Source organism: Phoca vitulina, unplaced genomic scaffold, assembly GCF_004348235.1.
Source record: "Phoca vitulina isolate PV1807 unplaced genomic scaffold, GSC_HSeal_1.0 scaffold98, whole genome shotgun sequence".
In the NCBI taxonomy this organism is placed as follows: Eukaryota; Metazoa; Chordata; class Mammalia; order Carnivora; family Phocidae; genus Phoca; species Phoca vitulina.
Genome location: NW_022589801.1, coordinates 885,149 through 901,807, shown reverse-complemented (window position 1 = coordinate 901,807; position 16,659 = coordinate 885,149). Strand labels below are relative to the sequence as shown.

The 16,659-nt window shown below is 50.4% G+C and overlaps 1 protein-coding gene across 1 annotated transcript in view; it reads left to right on the top strand.

Annotated features, from left to right (window-relative positions):
- The window catches only part of FAM178B (family with sequence similarity 178 member B), a 113,060-nt gene that overhangs the window by 56,907 nt on the left and 39,494 nt on the right, over positions 1-16,659 (top strand). The window contains exon 9 of the mRNA XM_032397355.1: positions 12,704-12,818. Coding sequence (XP_032253246.1) covers positions 12,704-12,818 — 115 coding nt within the window. The remainder of the gene's footprint in view (positions 1-12,703; positions 12,819-16,659) is intronic.

Sequence of the window (16,659 nt, the reverse complement as noted above, 5' to 3'; positions counted from 1 at the left end):
GAGGGGAAGAATATAACAAAATAAAATGACCCTGGCCAGTACATTCTTTGGATATTTTTTTTTTTAAAGATTTTATTTATTTGACAGAGAGAGAGAGACAGCGAGAGAGGGAACACAAGCAGGGGGAGTGGGAGAGGGAGAAGCAGGCTTTCCGCTAAGCAGGGAGCCTGATGTGGGGCTCGATCCCAGGACCCTGGGATCATGACCTGAGCTGAAGGCAGTTGCTTAACAACTGAGCCACCCAGGTGCCCCCATTCTTTGGACATTTTTTAAGTGAGTGAGAAATGTAGTTCTCAGAACGAATTAGTTTCATTTTTATTAGCAGTGTCTTTGGACACTTTGTTCTTCCTCACATGGTCACCATGCTTTTTCCCTTTGTCCCTGGGGCTCCAGTATTACAGTCATTGGGGCTTTGGGGCTCTCTGAGACAGGCCCCTGTTTTGTGGGTCACTTTCTTTTGTTGCTTGTATTCTGTCTCCCTCCTTCTCTATCCTCCTTCCTTATTCCCTCTCAGATAATATTTATAAGATTGCTGCTTGTAAAAAGAATAAAACAAAACAAAGACCAATAACCTCACTAGCTAGGTAACCCCTGTTGTTATCTTAAAGTATTCTATGTATCAAGTGCAGAAAATTCAAATATTAGAGACAGGTGCAAAATGAAAAGTGAAAGCCTCACTGCCTAACCACTCCCCATGGCCACTTCTCCCCAGATAGTCATTATTAAGAGTCATTATTTCTTGTGATGATTTCCAGAAGCAAAAGCATATTGATCTTGTATGCTATAACCTTGATAAACCCCTACTTTGTTGAGAATTTTTATCAGGAATGGATGTTAGATTTTGAGATGGATTATGTGGTTTTTCTTCTTCAGTCCCTTAATATGGTGAATTACATTGACTGATTTTTGAATGTTTGTTTATTCATCCTTGCATTCTGGAATAAATCCTACTTGGTCATGATGTATTAATTTTGTATGTATTTTTGGATTCAATCTGGTAACTTTTTGTTGAGAACTCTTAACATTTATGTTCACAAAGGATATTAGTCTGTAGTTTTCTTTTTCTGGTTTTGGTATCAGAGTAATACTGGCTTCATAGAATGTGTTAGGAAGTATTTCCTCTTCTTCAATATTCAGTTTGTATAGAACTGGTATTATTTCTTCCTTAAATGTTTGGTAAAATTAGCCAGTTGAGCCATCTGTGCCTTGAGTTTTCTTTATGAGAAGATTTTTAATTACAAATCCAATTGTTAGAAATAGATACATGGCTATATATATTATCTGTTTCTTCTTGAGTGAGCTCTGTTAGTTTGTGTCCATTTCACCTGAATTGTCTAATTTATCAGCATAGGTTTGTTCATAATATTCCCTTATTATCTTTTTAATGTCTGTTGGATCAGTGATGATGACCTCTCATTCTGATACTGGTAATTTGTGTTTCTTTCTTCTTCAGTCAGATCAGTTGGGTTTCAGGTTTATCAACTTTATTGATCCCCAAAGAACCAGCTTTTGGTTTCGTTGATTTTCCTTAGAGTTTTTCTGTTTTCTGTTTTACTGATTTCTGCTCTTACCTTTATTTCCTTTCAAATTTTACTTGTTTGGAGTTTGATCTGCTCTATTTTCTCCCAGTATTTTAAGGTGGAAACTTAAATCATAGTATCTCATCTTTTTTTATTTGTTGTCAAAAGTAGCTCATCATCATCTTCTTTATTTTTTTTAGATTTTATTTTTAAGTAATCTCCACACCCAACATGGGGCTCGAACTCACAACCATGAGATCAAGAGTTGCATGCTCCACCAATTGAGCCAGCCAGGCACTCCAAAGCTCATCTTTTTTAAATTCACCTTTTAACACATACATGGCATATTAGCATCAAGGTACATTTGTAGAGCTTATAAATGTATATTTGTTGGAGGTACAAATTTAAAAAATTTTAATGATGGATGTGCACCATCAGAAAAGTATTAGGGAGCAGCAGAAGCAGTCTTTGATTGGAGCTGCAGGCTGATGCCTTCCTAGGAATTTTGACATATTGTGGGAACATGGGGTTGCATGACGGGTGACAGAGCATAGGATGGGGTGGATGGAGTGGAGACAGGATGTCTGACAGTCGCTCCCTTGGGAAGAACCCTACAGCAGCATGGAGCAGCGTCAGGACACAGATGGAGCTTGGCAGTCCGACTGTCAGAGTCCTCCGAGGGGCCAGCACTGAGCACTCAGGTTCATTTCCAGAGTTGGCAGTAATAACATCGGTGAAGCACTAGGTGTAGAGTGGACACTCAAAATACAATAGCTATTATCAAAGCAAAAACATATTTCTTTATGACTCAGAGATCGTTAGATAAACCAAAGGATCTAAGCAGCACAAATACTCTGCTCCCTCTTCTTAATTCCTCTAGTTCTGTTTTGGCCATTCCTGTCTCTCTCTATTCTCAGATGATTGGTTTTTGGTTTTCTTTTTCTTTTCTCAGATGGCTTTTAAGCAGTCAAAAATCCCTTAGTCTGTCTGTTCAGTTGACACTTTCTGCCCTTCACTGTCTTATTAGGAGTTGTCCTCACTTCCCCTCACCTGCCTTTCATGGTGCTCGGGAGAGTCTCCCGCGGGGGTGGTCGGAGCAACCCGTCCAGAGCCTCCTGCAGCCTCCCGGGGTAGAGGCCCTGCCGGAGAACAGCTGCCCCTGGGGGCTCCACACAGCCTGGGATCCCATGTCCCATGGTCGCGGCGGCCATCCACATACAAGGAGCACTTCTGTGCGGGGCCCAGAGCCCAGCCCTCTGTTCACGTGGGGGTGACCTTCACTCCCAACTTCACAGGGCAGGTGCCTCTCTGCCCGGGCCAAGGAGGCAAGCTGGGATCCAGCTGCACTCTTAATCCTCACACTGGTACTGTGAGAACATGGTGCAGACCCAAAGGAGCAGGCAAACCCCGTGAGGACCACCCTGGAGAGCCCAGCCCCCCGGCCCCCTCAGAGCTGTCATTTGTTAGGCCCGGCCCCTTCAAAGTCTCCAGTTGGAACGTGACAATAACAGTAATTCAACTTCAGAATTGATTCTCATTTTAAAAGCATATTATTGTCTGTTGTGATAATAAAAGTCATTTCCTTAAAAATAATAGCTCACATTTCTAGAGAGCTGGTTCCAGGCCCTGAGCGCAGGGCCAGGCCTATCTCATTTAATCACCACAACAAAATCCTCCAAGTAGATACTGTGATTTTCCCTTTTCGCAGACAATCAGGGGCCTGGAAAGCCCAAGCTTCACATGGTTTGTATGACCTACAGTCTCCGAGGTGGGGGGCTGGACCCCCGGCTCCGGCTCACTTTATCTTCTCTGTCTCGCTCTCTGTGCTCCAAAGCGCAGGGACTGTGGCTTCGCTCGTCTTCGTTTTACCTCCCTCTTGAGTTCCTGGCGGCTACAGGAGCCGGCGCACAGTAGGACTCAGGTGGTACTTGTTCAGTGTGCCGCTGAGTGTCGGGGAATGTGTGCTTTGCCCGCAGCAAGACATCAGCATCTTTTCCCACCAGCCCCTCTGATCCTGTGCAGTGTGTCGACTGGGGAGCTGCGTGCGCGGGCCAGACTCCAGACGTGCTGTGCGGCCGTCCGAGGTCAGAAGGCGGGATCCGCTGGCCCTGGGGGGACAGGCGTGTGTGTGATACCCCAGCCCAGCGGGCATCTCCCTCGTGTCCTGGCCGGGTCGTGTGGCGCTGCTCCGTGGCTGCTGCTTTGGCCAAGTGCATAAACCTCACGCAGTCATAGGGTGAGCACTTCTTCATGTTTGTCTTTCAGACCCTGATCAGAAATCTCCGTGGCTCCCCTAGAGCTCAGCCTCTAGCCACCAGTTTTCAGTTGTGTCTGAGCTTTAAACAGGACTGAGGACTCCAGAGACTGGCCTGGAGTACAGCCCTGACAGGGGCATTTTAAAAACCTCCCCAGGTGATTCCAGTAAACAGTGGGGCTGGGGGCCTCTGGGCTCCTGCACCTCGGGAGCAAGGCTGAGAGCTGTTGCGTGCACAGGGAGCTGGGGCTGCCTTGCATGGGTTCCTCCCCACACCCATCTCACCCCAATCATGCGTCCCTGTGTGCTGTTCTTGGAGCGAGGGCCGTGGCTTTCATTAGCTCGGTGGTTTCCCAATGTGGCTGCATCTTAGAATCACTTGGGATTTCTTTTTTAATTCTAGAGCCCAAGCCAGGCTAATTAAACCATAGTAGTGGGGGGATGGGAGGATGACAATAACTTGTGAAGCTGCTCCCTAAGAGATTCCAGAATGTGCAGACAGGTCTGAGAACCACCGCATTTGGTTCTCAGCTGGGTCCTTGATGCGGAATGCAGCAAACACCAAATCCCTTGGACTGCTGGGATGTGCTGCCCATGCTGCTGTGTGGGGAGGGAGACCTTTTCCTCTGTTTCCTTTCTTCAGAGTTCTTTGTTTTTGTCGTTGTTGTTTAAAGATTTATTTAAGAGAAAGAGAGAGAGCACGAGCGGGAGGAGTAGAGGGAGAGGGAGAATCCCAAGTAGACTCCGTGCCGAACACAGAGCCCAACACGGGGTTCGATCCCACAGCCCAGAGATCAGACCTGAGCTGAAACCATGAGTCAGATGCTCAACCTACTGCACCACCCAGGTGCCCCAGTTGTTGTTGTTGTTTTAGAACAGTTTTAGGCTTACAGAATATTTGATCAGAAAGCAGTTCCCCTATTACTCCCCTGGCCTGCCACCCCCCTCTCCCCGCTGCAACACACACTAGTTTCTTCTACTGACATCTTGCATTTGTATAGTGTATTTGTTAGGATTGATGAAGCACTACTGATACATTATCATTAACTAAAAGCTATTGTGTAAATTAGGGTTCACTTTGGAGTACCTGGGTGGCTCAGTTGGTTAAGTGTCTAACTCTCGATTTCGTCTTAGGTCATGATCTCAGGGTCCTGAGATCAAGCCCTAGGCACATTGCGCTCTATGCTCAGCGGAGAGCCTGCTTGTCCCTCTGCCCCTCCCCATGCTCTCTCTCTCTCAAATAAGTAAATAAATCTAAAACAAAGAGATTCTGGAATCTCTTAGGGAGCAGCTTTACTGTCACCTGTCCCCCCATCCCCCCACTACGATGGTTTAATGAGCCTGGCTTGGGCTCTAGAATTAAAAAAGAAATCCCAAGTGATTCTAAGATGCAGCCACATTGGGAAACCACCGAGCGAATGAAAGCCACGGCCCTCGCTCCAAGAACAGCACACAGGGACCCATGATTGGGGTGGGATGGGTGCGGGGAGGAACCCATGGAAGGCAGCCCCAGTAGTGTTCCCTCTTTGTGTTGTACATTCTGTTTTGGTAAATGTATGACGTGTGTCCATCATTGCTGTATCATGCAGAATAGTCTCGCTGCCCTGAACATCCTCTGTGCTCCCCTTGTTCACTCTTCCCCGTCTCCGTCCAAACCCCTGGTAACCCCTGATCTCTTCATGGTCTTTAGAGTTTGCCTTTTCCAGAATGTCATCTAGCTGGAATCATACAGTATGTAGCCTTTTCAGACTAGCTCCTTTCACTTAGCAATATGTATTGGAGGTTTCTCTATGCCTTTTCATGGCTTCATAGCTTATTTCTTTTTGCCACTCCGTAGTAATCCGTTGCCTAGATGTACCACAGTTTGTTTAGCCATTCACCTCCTGAAGGACATTTTGTAGCTTCCAGTTTTTGACAATCACAAGTAAAGCTGCCGTAAACATTCATGTGCGGCTTTTTGTGTGGGCATACATTTTCAGTTCATTTGGGTAAATACCAAGGAACACAATTGCTGGATTGTGTGGTAAGAGTGTTTAGTTTTGTAACAAACCACCAGACAGTCTTCCGAAAGGGCTCTTTCGCGTTCCCACCAGCAATGAATGAGAGTTCCTGTTGCTCCACATCCTTGTCAGTATTTGGTATCTTTTGTTTCATTTTAGGTAGAGATCAGGAATATTCCAGAAATCTCAGGTTCAGAAATCCAAAGTGAGAGAAATCCTGGTGGGCCTTGTATTCAGGGATGTTACTGGGAAGCTCTTGGTTGAGTCTAAATCAGTCTCAGATTCTTGCTTTTTAAATGTGAGAGGGCGGTTTGCTCCTACCTTCCTGAGTCATACTGAGGGGGCCTTGCATTATTAAAAATAATCCAATAGTGTGCATCCTGAGATAGGAAAGTGAGGAAGTGGTTGCCTGGAGTCGAGACATGACAGCTGGGCCTCTGGCAGCCATCCTGAACTGTGAGGTGATCTTGAGAAGGAGAGGCACATGCCAAGAACGGCAGAGCAGAAGACGGGCACCCAAGATCCTACAAATCAGTCAGGTCCCTGCACCAGTGTGGCCCACCTGCTTCCAGACTTTTTCATCAGAGAGAAATAAAATTCTAGCTTATCTAAGCCCAGGTAGGTTTTTTTGTTTTATTTTTGGTCTTTTTGTTATTTGCAGCAAAACCTAGTTCTAGGAGCTATGGTGGTTCAATGGTTTGGCACAATGCAAGTCTGTCCTACACACTGGGGGCCAGGAATGCTCAGTGGTGTTAGGTGACGCCGGGCAGTGGTGTCAGTTCCAGAGGGCAGGAGAGAGGAGAGGTGGCCTGGGGACTGCATCACCTAGCCTATACACACCCTCGCTCCCATGAATAGAAGGATCAGGGGCTGACAAGGACTCTGTGTCAGGGGTGGGGGGGCTATGCGGGGGGGGTGCGGCTGGGTGCTGTGTGTGGTAAGTATGGGCGGGATGCGTGTGTGTGATATGTGAGTGTGTGTGGATGAGTGTTGTGTGTGTCATGGTATGTGCAGTGTGTAGGTGTGTGGCGTGTGGGTATGTTTGTGTTGGACAAGTGGGTTCTGCATCTGTGGTATGTGTGGTGTGTGTACAGATGGGTGGTATGTGCGTAGTGTGGGTGTAGTGTAAGTGGTGCAGAAGTGGGTGTTGATCTGTAGTATATGGTGTGCATGTATAGGTGTGTGTGTGTGTGGTGGGTGGATATGGGGGTGCATGTGTGTGTGTGAGGGTGTGGGGGGGTTTAGGCTGGATTACAGCAAGGCAGGCAGGAGGCTGTGGAGGTGCCAGAGGGAGGGCCTTAGCTCAGGGTGAGCAGGTAGGAAAGGGAAAATGAAGGGTCAGTGGGATGGGTTGCATGGCAGAGAAGGAACAAAAGGAAGCCTGGAAAAAACGTGGGTAGAGCGGTCTGGAGAAGAAACCCATGGGGATGAGAAGCAAGAAGAGCGTGTGGGTCAGAGCTTATCCAGGTCCCGGGCATGTAGTTGTCCGTGGTGAGAGGCAGCATCAGGCTCAGGAGAATTCCAGACTCCTTCCCGTGCTCACACTATAGTTGGGGCAATGAGATGTACATGTTTTTAAAATATGCACTTGATGGAATTTTGTGTTTTTACCACATACATGGATCCCTTTGATCACATCACTCCATCCTCCTGAGACCAGTTGCTTCCTTGCCCCAGTCTGCAGGGTCTGTGTGGTGTGGGCAGGCGGGGCCCGAGGACCCAGAGGGGTCCCACAGGACCAGCCAAGAGGGTTGTTGGTTTCGCACAGGATAGAAATCAAAGTGAGCCAGGAGGAAGTGAAAGCAGAGTTTATCGAAGAGCATCAGTGATAGAGTATAGCAGACAGGGTGTGTAGGGGTACTCAGAAAGGAGAGGAGAGTGAGTGTCTCCTTTGCTTGGGGTCTGGGCTTTTCGTTGAGGATGGTGCACATGTCCTAACTGGTCAGAACAAGGACAAGGGTCCAGGTATCCTCCACAAGTCACTTATGCCCAGGAGCCAAGGGGTCTTGGGGTCAAGATGTCTAAGGTCAGGGGTCTGGAATACGTACCCGAGGACCCCACCCAGTCCCTCCTTGGATGTTACCGACTGTGCCGGAAAACTCCAAAGAAATCATGTACTCCTTGACCTTTACAGTTAGGACGTACGTTATTTGTACTCTAAGGCGTGTGCAAGGTGGGGCTGCAGGTCCCAGCAAGAACAGAAGCAGGGAGAGGAGCAAAAAGCAGTTTCCCATGGGGTCCCTTCAGTTTCCCTGTCTCAGGTGGGTTCCCCTCCCTCTTTCTGTCCTATATTCTCACCCCTGGGCCTCGCACCCCTCTAGCACCCTGGCTCCTGGCTGGGCCTAAAAGACAAGGAATGGCAGCCTGGGCTCAGGGTGCACCCAGGGCTCCTCCTTCTGTGTCTAGCTGCCCCCCCGCAGCACCCCGACCAACCGCCTTTCTTCCAGGCCATTTATACCACCTGGCTTCATTCGGTGTAAACTGTTTATTTTTCATGTGTTCTGTCAGTTTCCCTGCTAAACCATCAGCTCCATGAGACCAGGATTTTGTCTCTTTTGTTCAATGCTGGGCCCCCAGTGTTTAGAACAATGCCTGGTGTTCAGTTACTGTTTATTGAGTGAATGAAAAGTTTAAATGACAGGCTAAAGCTGATTGACTAAAGCCAGTGATATTGAGACAAGTAAATTTAAATACAGAAGTGCTGAGGGAAGTTGAGTAATCACAATTGGGAGGATAAGAAATGGTAAGCGGGGCGCCTGGGGGGCTCAGTCGGTTAAGTGTCTGACTCTTGTTTCGGCTCAGGTCCTGATCTCATGGCTTATGGGATGGAGCCCCATCTGGCTCCACACTCAGGGGGGAGTCTGCTTGGATAGTCTCTCCCTGCCCTTCCCTCCCCCCAAGCATGTGCACTCACTCTTGTTCTCTCTCTCAAATAAATCAATAAATCTTTTTTAAAAAATGTAAGATTTAGGGCGCCTGGATGGCTCAGTCGTTAGGCGTCTGCCTTCGGCTCAGGTCATGATCCCAGGGTCCTGGGACAGAGCCCCGCATCAGGCTCCCTACTCCGCGGGAAGCCTGCTTCTCCCTCTCCCCCTGCTTGTGTTCCCTCTCTCGCTGTCTCTCTCTCTCTGTCAAATAAATACGATCTTTTAAAAAAATAAAAAAATAAAAATAAATAAAATAAAAACGTAAGATTTGTTGAAAAGAAAACCACAGGCCCAAAATGGCATCACTTAGGCCAGGTCACTAAACCAGGGCTTAATACTTAACTGCAGTTTCAACCTCCCTCCAGAAGTGTTAAGTCTGTCAGGAATTTTCTGATAGGCATCAATGAGGTAATCTATGTGTATAATAAGACCCCCTGCCCTTCCCCCTAAGGGAAGGTGACCTTGCATGGAACAATCCTTTCTTTTCTTTCCATAATAACTTTTTTGCCCCACCCTCCTTCCTATAAAAACCTTCCATTTTGCCCAACTCCTTGGAGCTCCCCTCTGCTTGCTAGGTGGGGTGCTGTCTGATGGATGAATTGCTTAATAAAGCTAATTAGATCCTTGTATTTACTCGGTTAGATTGTGTTCAACAGATTGTAAGCCTCCCCTAAATGTCTTGAGTCCCACGCTCCAAGTGGGATCTGGGCTCAGTCTGATGGGGTGGTTGCTTAACTTTTCTTTAGGAACCAGCACCCGCCCCCATTAAGGATGATTGGGAACCCCCTCCTGGAGAATTGTGGGGTCTCCAAGATGGCGTCAAGAATCAGGACCCAGGGGGCGCCTGGGTGGCTCAGTTGGTTAAGCGACTGCCTTCGGCTCAGGTCATGATCCTGGAGTCCCGGGATCGAGTCCCGCATCGGGCTCCCTGCTGTCAGCAGGGAGTCTGCTTCTCCCTCTGACCCTCCCCCCTCATGCTCTCTCTCTCTATCTCATTCTCTTTCTCAAATAAATAAATAAAATCTTTAAAAAAAAAAAAAAAGAATCAGGACCCAGGCAGATGTTTGGCCCTCCCAAGGCAGCCACCCCAGAATACTCTTTAGCAATTCGATTTGGGGGTCGGGGAGGGGGAGAAAGAGACTAGAGTCCTGCGGACCCTGTGCCCTGTCATCTAACCGCTAAGGCCCAGGATGGGACCTGGTGGGTGGGAAGGGATGACACAGGCCTGCAGAGGGGAGCTGCTGGGACTGGCACGTCGAGCCGAGGAGGTTTTGGGACGTGTGTGGTTTTCCCATTCCCTGACAGTGGTGCCAGGAGCGTGGAGGTGGTGGTGGTACGTGAAGTAACGCTTCTTCTGAGGCACAGATGGAAAAGTCACTTTTATTTTAGTCCCAGTGCTTTTCCTCCCCTGCCTTCCCCCAAAGCATCAGTTCCATCCCAGGAGAACCACCCAGAGGGATGCTTCTAGACTTTCAGCCTCTAAACAGAGCCCAGGAGCTCAGGGCTGTTAGCACTGGCGTTTAGAAGGGCACGGGGCCCCGATGCGCCCGGGGGCATCGCCTCCAACGACTGCCGTGTGGCTGTGGAGAAACAGAGTGAGGGTGTTGGAGCTGGCAGCCTTGCGTCGGAGGTTGGTTCTGTGTCAGCGCTCCGGAAAACCCCCACTCGGGACACAGTGCTCAGGAAAAGCTGAGTGCGTGGCCTAGTTCTAGGCAGTGTTAATTACGGGCTGTCGGGCGCCTGTCGTCACTTAACCAATTTCCCGCGCTGTTGATTGGGCCCGATTTATCCTGAGGCAGCCCAGGCCCCTTGCTCTGGAACCTCTCCTGACCCATCAGCCTGGGTCAGGCTGTGGTGCGGAGTCAATACGGGGCGGGTTAGCGAAGAGGGACAATGCTGGGCTCCAGGTTTGGAAGCTGGCGGCACCTGCAGCCGCTGTTCCCAAGGGGTTTTAAAGCACCTGATGCACCTGCATGGGCTGAGGAGGGCGTGTGAGGGTGGATGTGCACAGCACCCTTTGGGGTCCTACGCTGCAGGCAGCTGTCTTCCCCCCCCCCCCCCCCCCAAGCTGGGCCTCCAGGGCCTCACCCTAGGCCGATTCTCTTTGCACACGCATCCTCCCTCCCTGGAAAGTTCGTCGGCCCGCCCACACATGCGTGTGCGTACGTGCGCAGTCCCCCAAGGGCCCCGGTAAACAGCTCACTCTCTGTAGTGGAATCTCATTGTGTTTTGCAGACTTCATTCTTCTCCGCTCGTTTGTGAAGCAGGCAAGGGGTATCATTACTCTTACTTGTTAAGTTGCCCGAGAGGAAAAAAAACAAAGTTTTTCCTCCTCCAAGAGTCTAATTACTTGTTGGGTGAGCCCCGACCCATATACATTTCTAAAGAGAGAGACACCCGATGCCAGCAGAAGAGATGTCCTTGGACGGGATTCAGAGACCCTCTGCAGGCCATTCCATCGGTGGCTGGCTCTGCAGCCATACCAGACTGTGGCCAAAACTTCTCAAAGAGTTGAGGATGCTGTGTTTCTTGCCTTGAGTCGCTGGGCATTCCGTGCTCTTTCATGCTTCTCTGCCTTGGTCATTTCTGTCCCTTTGCTGGGTGCGTGCTACCTTTCCCGTTACCTGTGCCATGCCCCCACCCCCACCCCGCCCCAGTGAACTTCCCCTCCTCTGAGCAGGCTCTGCACCTTTCACCTGCTTTGCTTTTTGAATACACTCTCCTGTATTTATCTGCCTGGCTCCCCTCCCTCCTAGACTGTGAGCTCCCTGAGGTCAAGGTCGCCCCCCCAGCCACCTTTTTATCTTGGGCACCTGGCATGGTTCCAGCACATGGGGGGATCCACTGAGGTGGGCCTTTCGGAGGGAACTCTGACCCGCAGAACGGCGAAGGGTCAAGCACGTACTGCTAATGTGCTTCTAGCCCTGTTTCGAGTTCATGATTCTGACCATCTGTCAAAGTCAACGTCTGTCCACATTCCTGATACTACCAGCTTATCTTATGGCTGGTCTTCAGTTTCCCTCTTGTTCCAGTACTACTCAGTCAGGTTTGTTTAGGATTCTCTCCAGTCATTCATTCATTCATTCAGCTTCCCCCACCCCCACACCAGCCGTTCCTCCAGGCCCTGGGTGTGCAGAGTGGGCCCTGCCCTCATGGAATTTACATTCTAATGGGGAGACCGAGACAAGAAGCCAGTAAATCAATCAATAAGGTGCTGTAGAGGAAGGACCGCGGGGAGACATGGACTCCGCCTCTTGGTGGGGTGCGGAGAGGTCACAATGCAAAGAGCGTGTGGGAGGCTGACTGGATTGCATCCATCTTTGGGAAATAGGATCCTGCACATTGTTTTTCTAGTTTCCTGGTTCTGAAAAATGTCCTTAGGAAAAGCCCCGAGTACATAAGGTTTTCCCTCATCATTGGTGAGGTCAGATTACTGTTCATGGTTTGTCAAACTAGTCAAGAGACAATGGTACTTTGAGCTCAAGCTGGCTGTGGAGACGTGTCCCAGGCTGCAGGGAGTGCCCTGGGCTGGGATATGGTGGACCTGGGACCGCCCAGCTGTTGCTGCAAGGGCAGCGCCGAGTCAGCAGGAGGCTCAGGGCTGCCCTCAGCAAGGGCCCAGGGCTGCTGAGACTCATGTCTTCCACATCTTGCAGTTCTGAGGCCTCTGGTTTAAGTCTCTTCATCTGGCTCGGCTCTGGGCAGCTCAGCACCCCGACGGCTGCCTGCTGGAGCCAGTCAAGGTGCCATCACCCCTGGGCCCTCGCACTTCAAGGTGGCCAGAGCTTGAAAACAAGAGAATGAAGGACCAGGTTCCCAAAGCTCCAGCGGATGTCTCAAAACCGCTGGTTGCTCGATTCCTCCAGAAAACACCTGCGGCGCTAGAGAAGGCAGAAACGGGTCCCGTTGGGCCAGGGGCTGTCACGCCCAGCCCTCCCATGGGAGTAGTGCACCTGTCCCCCTCTGCCCTCCCTGACACTCTGCCCTCCCTTGGCTTGACAGATGGAGACAAGCGTTGGTGGTGCCCCTCGCTGCAAGAGGTCATGGAAACATTTCACAGCCTGGGAGCCTGCAGCCCTGCTCTGGGCCCAGAGGGGCCCTGTCAGCCCAGTGAGAGGTGAGTCCTTCCCCTTCCTTGTTGTCCTCTCTCATTCGTTCAACACTGTGGATCTCACCTCAAGCCCGTCAACTTGTATACATTTAGATATGTGCAGGTTTTTCCATATCGGTTATACCTCCGTCAAAATATTAAAAAAAAGACAAAATATTACCTGAAAAAGAGAGATGTATTCTTCTCAATGTATATTCATGCTAAGAAATATTAAAGTGTGGAGCGCCTGGGTGGCTCGGTCGTTGAGCGTCTGCCTTCGGCTCAGGTCATGATCCCAGGGTCCTGGGATCGAGTCCCGTGTTGGGCTCCCTGCTCCGCGGGAGGCCTGCTTCTCCTTCTCCCACTCCCCCTGCTTGTGTTCCCTCTCTCGTTGTGTCTCTCTCTGTCAAATAAATAAATAAAATCTTAAAAAAAAAAAAGGAAAGAAATATTAAAGTGTTTCCTATTTTAGGGGGAATGGAAGGGAAGAAAAAAATTACCTGTAAAGGTAATACAACATAACGGGCCATTTATTGTACAAAACTATCCATTATTGTTTGTGGTCCACATCCTCAGCTCCATAAGCATTTGTAAGTTAGAAAAAGGAAGGATTTTCTCTGATTATTATATGGAATTATGTGCATTTGGCAGGGGGGGACTTCCCAAACTCGGCCTCTAGCCCCCATGGGGAAGCAGAGTCTGAGGGATTCTAGAACAACCACACACAAGTACCCGTGGATTATGGGCATCACACCACGAATGGCAAGTGTTCTGGTAAATGACTGTGCTCCCAGCTTCAGGGGGACGGAAGAACCAGGCACGGGTGAGTCTGGCTGCTTTGGCTGACATCTGTTCCTGCCCTTCGGTGACTCAGAGCCCTCACTGCTCCTCCTCTTCCAGGACATGTCCCAATCTCTCTGGTCTACCTCCAAGCCTCAATTTTGGCCCATTTTCTAATATCAACTCATGGCCAGCAAGGCACAATTTTGCATGTAATTTTCACAGTGGCCAGTTTTGTTTTGTGGGTGTCCCCTTTGTGCACTGGGCTGGGCTGTGTGGGGGGTACTAATTTGCATAGCCATTGTCCCTGCCCTCTAGGAACAGAGCCATACAATACATAAATGACTGTTGTTGGGTGGACAGTGATTAGGTCTGGGTTGTAAAAGTGTTACATATTATAAACTTGTTCTGCAAATTATATTACACTCAAACTCTTTCTTGACAATTCTTTGAGAAGATGTAACAGAGTGTTTAGAGCCCTGGGCAGGCCGTTATGTGGGAGCCTGACCGCCCCCCCCCCCCCCCCACCCCCGCCGGTAACAATCTTTTGGCTCCAGGAGGTGCAGGGACCCTTTCCCTTGCTGTGGTAGGCAGGCGGGTGTTCCTACACAGGGAAGGCCAAAGCTTTCTTAAGAACCTGTTCCACGACTGTGTTTAGTAATTGTCTGCCAAACCAAACCAGACCAAACCACACTCACTCTGCTATAAATACCCCACGCATGTGCCAGCCTGCCTCGCTCCTGCCCCTCTCCCTTCCCGTGGAGCTCCACATCTGGTGTCGTAAGCCACTTGCCTCGTCCCCAACACAGAGCTTCAATCACACCGCCTTCGAGAATGAGTTGGGGGAAGAATTACACTTAGAAAAACAAATGCAGGTGGGAGGGGGGGCTGGGGGGCCTGTGGGGTCAGAGGAGCTATTTCTAGCTGTTCCGATGAGCACTGGGTGTCCACCTGGAAAGTGAGAGGTGCCACCGCAGGGAGAGGCGTATAACCACCTCATTTATTCCGTGCTCTGCAAAGCGCCACTTTCTCCCCCGCCCTTCTCCCTTCCCCCAAGATTCGATGGCTTCCTGCTCCTCGTGCGTCAGGACAAATCCATCCTCTCTGGAGGCACGGGGGGGAGGGGGGCAGGTGGGCATTAGAACCATGGCTGTGTAAGTCTGCCACCTCGACTACTTGGGAACACCAAGCCCAGCATGCAGACTTGCAGACTTCTAGCCTGACCGGGCAGGTCGTCCTGTGTAAGAGGAAGGCCAATCCACGTGGTCGCAGAGTGTTGTCAGAGCTGCGTAGTCACACCACCAGACGTGCTGCTTGGACACCCTGCCTCTTCCCTTGGGCCTCATGCTCCTGGCACCGTTTCCCCACGGAGGACTCAGACCTGGCCCAGAGGAGCTGGCCGATGGCTTCAGGGCTGATTTTCTTATTGTGGCCCTCTAAGGACAGGCTGGGGCCACCTGCCCAGCCACTTAGCCTGCGGAGGTTTTTCTGCCTGAACACGGCCTCTTTTTGGAAAAGCAAACACAACCTGGAGACCCCTCCAGTGACCTCCCCAAGATGTGGGGTAGCAGAGATGTTTGGGTGGGTTACCTGGGTTGCTGGCTGGCTGCTGTAGTTGGGGAGGCTCTGGGAGTCATAGGGTTGGAAGAGAGCTCTTCTAGACTATTCAGGAAGCACTGTGAAGGTTCTGGCATCTCCTCCACTGGGGGTATGGCATCCTTCATAGACACATGGACCACAAGAGGAACATCGGGGCAGGCTGCCTTCTCCCCACTGTCTTCCTTGTCCTGTTCCTGACCTAGCTCAAGTTCTTCCCATGCCAATTGGCTCCATGTCACCCACTGCTCTGTTGACTTCCAGGGATGTCTGATCTAGGGCTCCTCGACAGAACAGATGCTCTGGGGCTCCTCCAGGGCACCCACAGAGCCCTCATATTGGCCAAGGTTGGAAATGAGGGGTTGAGATGTCTCTGCACATGGCCCCACAACTGGACTATCTTTTTAGTGTCTATGAGAAAGACTGGTCTTTCTTTCACCATTTGTTCTTAATCTCAGATTTCATTGAAACCCATCACCATCTCATCGAATGCTTCAAGATCTCCTTTCAGAAAGATGCAGCCCTTCTGCTGCTGGACCATGCCATGTCCACCTTGTGGCAAACACAGTAGCCCTCTGCCCACTGACGAGGCTGGGGACAGAGGAATTGGGAGGATGTGTGGGAGCAAAAGGGCAGAAGAGGGACCAGAGCGTGAACACTGACCAGGAAGCAGAAGCGAGAGCTTGAGGGGGCTTGTACCACACGGCTATGCAGATACTCTCCATCACGGGCCCCAATCTCACCTGCAAAGGCAGGGCAGGTCCTTGGCCCCCAACGGCGGGTCTTCCAAGGCTGCTCCCAGGTTACAAAGCCCAGTGGAGAGTCCCAGTCAGACAGACAGGACTGGCAGCCAAACTGCCGTAGCCTAGTGCCAGAAACCTTCATCCCCTTGGTTCTCTGAAAGGGCAGCCTGGTGCAGAGGCCAAAGGGGCAACTAAATGACAGTTAATCCATTGAAAGGGTATTCTGTCCAGTGTAGGGGAGGCTGGTCACTGGCCATCTCAGGACAATGTAATCCGACCCAGGTAAAATGTACTTCTCTCTCCCTTCCCATCAGCTCCGCATCAGTTTCCCTTTACTTCATTGACCTTGGCTCGTAGAGCCTGGACAGGTCCCGTCTGGTTTAGCAGTACAAGCCTAGGGGAGAGCACCCCCCTCGTAGCCTGCATGGTGGGGCCCCGACCCCTGGAAGCCTTGAGGATGGCCTACGGTTGTGGAGGTGCTGTGCTCATACGCCTCTCTGACCATCCTCCTGCTGAGAATGTCCGCGCACCGTACAGACAGTAACTTTAGTATTGTTTTCAACTCTTGGGGAAAACAAATCTAGAAACTGGGATAGGGGTCAGTGACGTGCCCCTCTTAAGATTACTTGTAAGTATAGAACAGTGTCGTTGTAACCCAACTCCAGCTCCTGGGTGCTGGCCACAGGCTGAGCCCTAACCCAGCCAGCTGGGGGGCAGGGCTGAGGGGCAGGGGGTGGACAGATGAAGCG